This window comes from Pseudophryne corroboree, chromosome 8 (genome assembly GCF_028390025.1).
Source record: "Pseudophryne corroboree isolate aPseCor3 chromosome 8, aPseCor3.hap2, whole genome shotgun sequence".
NCBI lineage: Eukaryota > Metazoa > Chordata > Amphibia > Anura > Myobatrachidae > Pseudophryne > Pseudophryne corroboree.
Genome location: NC_086451.1, coordinates 488707365 through 488709106, shown reverse-complemented (window position 1 = coordinate 488709106; position 1742 = coordinate 488707365). Strand labels below are relative to the sequence as shown.

The 1742-nt window shown below is 51.5% G+C and overlaps 1 protein-coding gene across 1 annotated transcript in view; it reads left to right on the top strand.

Moving 5' to 3' along the window:
• The first annotated feature begins 604 nt into the window (after positions 1 to 604).
• The window catches only part of VASP (vasodilator stimulated phosphoprotein), a 120714-nt gene continuing 119576 nt past the window's right edge, over positions 605 to 1742 (top strand). The window contains exon 1 of the mRNA XM_063938436.1: positions 605 to 1308. Coding sequence (XP_063794506.1) covers positions 1304 to 1308 — 5 coding nt within the window. The 5' untranslated portion in view covers positions 605 to 1303. The remainder of the gene's footprint in view (positions 1309 to 1742) is intronic.

The following is a 1742-nucleotide window of genomic DNA, read 5'->3' as shown; positions in this document are numbered from 1 at the left end:
TACACAGCTATATACAGATCCTGTATACACACAGTGATATATACTGTATATAACACAGCTATATACAGACCCTGTATACACACAGTGATATATACTGTATATAACACAGCTATATACAGACCCTGTATACACACAGTGATATATACTGTATATTACACAGCTATATACAGATCCTGTATACACACAGTGATATATACTGTATATAACACAGCTATATACAGATCCTGTATACACACAGTGATATATACTGTATATAACACAGCTATATACAGACCCTGTATACACAAAGTTATATATACTGTATATAACACAGCTATATACAGACACTGTATACACACAGTGATATATACTGTATATAACCGCTATATACAGACCCTGTATACACACAGTGATATATACTGTATATAACAGCCATATACAGACACTGTGCACATCCCCTGTCCCGTCTGCTCAGCAGTCACAGCCCCCTCCATATACTGTACATCCCCCTGGGGCAGCATATACAGGCGGTGGGGGAGGGGCGCGCTGTCTGCTGGTGACATCACCCGGGAAGGTGCGTTGCCGACTTAAGATGGGCTGTGGCCAGTGGTGGCCGCTTTAAGAGAAGGTGGATCCCAGGCAGAGGAAGTGAGACTGATACATTGTAACAGAGGTAGAGAGAGACCTGACCCAGCGATAGGTAGGGACCCTGAGAGAGGGAGAGAGACACCCTGAGAGAGGGAGAGACAGCCTGAGATAGAGACTGAGATAGAGAGAGGTAGAGACTGGGACACAGATAGAGACAGCCTGGGAGAGAGTGACATTGGGGCACAGAGAGACAGCTGCAGGCAGGTTGGGGTGCCCGGGACACAGAGAGACAGCTGCAGGCAGGTTGGGGTGCCCGGGACACAGAGAGACAGCTGCAGGCAGGTTGGAGTGCCCGGGACACAGAGAGACAGCTGCAGGCAGGTTGGGGTGCCCGGGACACAGAGAGACAGCTGCAGGCAGGTTGGGGTGCCCGGGACACAGAGAGACAGCTGCAGGCAGGTTGGGGTGCCCGGGACACAGAGAGACAGCTGCAGGCAGGTTGGGGTGCCCGGGACACAGAGAGACAGCTGCAGGCAGGTTGGGGTGCCCGGGACACAGAGAGACAGCTGCAGGCAGGTTGGGGTGCCCGGGACACAGGCAGAGTTGGGGGGTCCCTGGCTGCTATGCTGCACACCTAGGTGAGGGGAGCAGAGGGAGAGTCCGGGTGGGGAGGGGGAAGCGGTGAGAGGTAAGGGGAGACATTCCTGCCTGCAGGGGGCAGTATCAGCGCCGCAGCATGAGGTGAGTGTCATGTTGTGTCATGTCTGCTACACACTGTGCAATGTGTGTCCTGTGCAGTCACTGTGTGCAGCCTGGGGCTGTCTCATACTCTGTCTCTCTCTCTCTCTGTGTGTGTCTGTCTCATACTGTGTGTGTCTCTCTCTGTGTGTCTCATACTCTCTCTCTCTCTCTCTCTCTCTCTCTCTCTCTGTGTGTGTGTGTCTCTTCTATGTCTGTGTCATGTCTGCTACACACTGTGCAATGTGTGTCCTGTGCAGTCACTGTGTGCAGCCTGGGGCTGTCTCATACTCTGTGTCTCTCTCTCTCTCTCTCTCTCTCTCTCTCTCTCTCTCTCTCTCTCTCTCTCTCCTATGTCTGTGTCACGTTCTGTGCCTCTGATCTATCTATCTATCTATCTATCTATCTATCTATCTATCGCTGCAATGTGCTGTCCT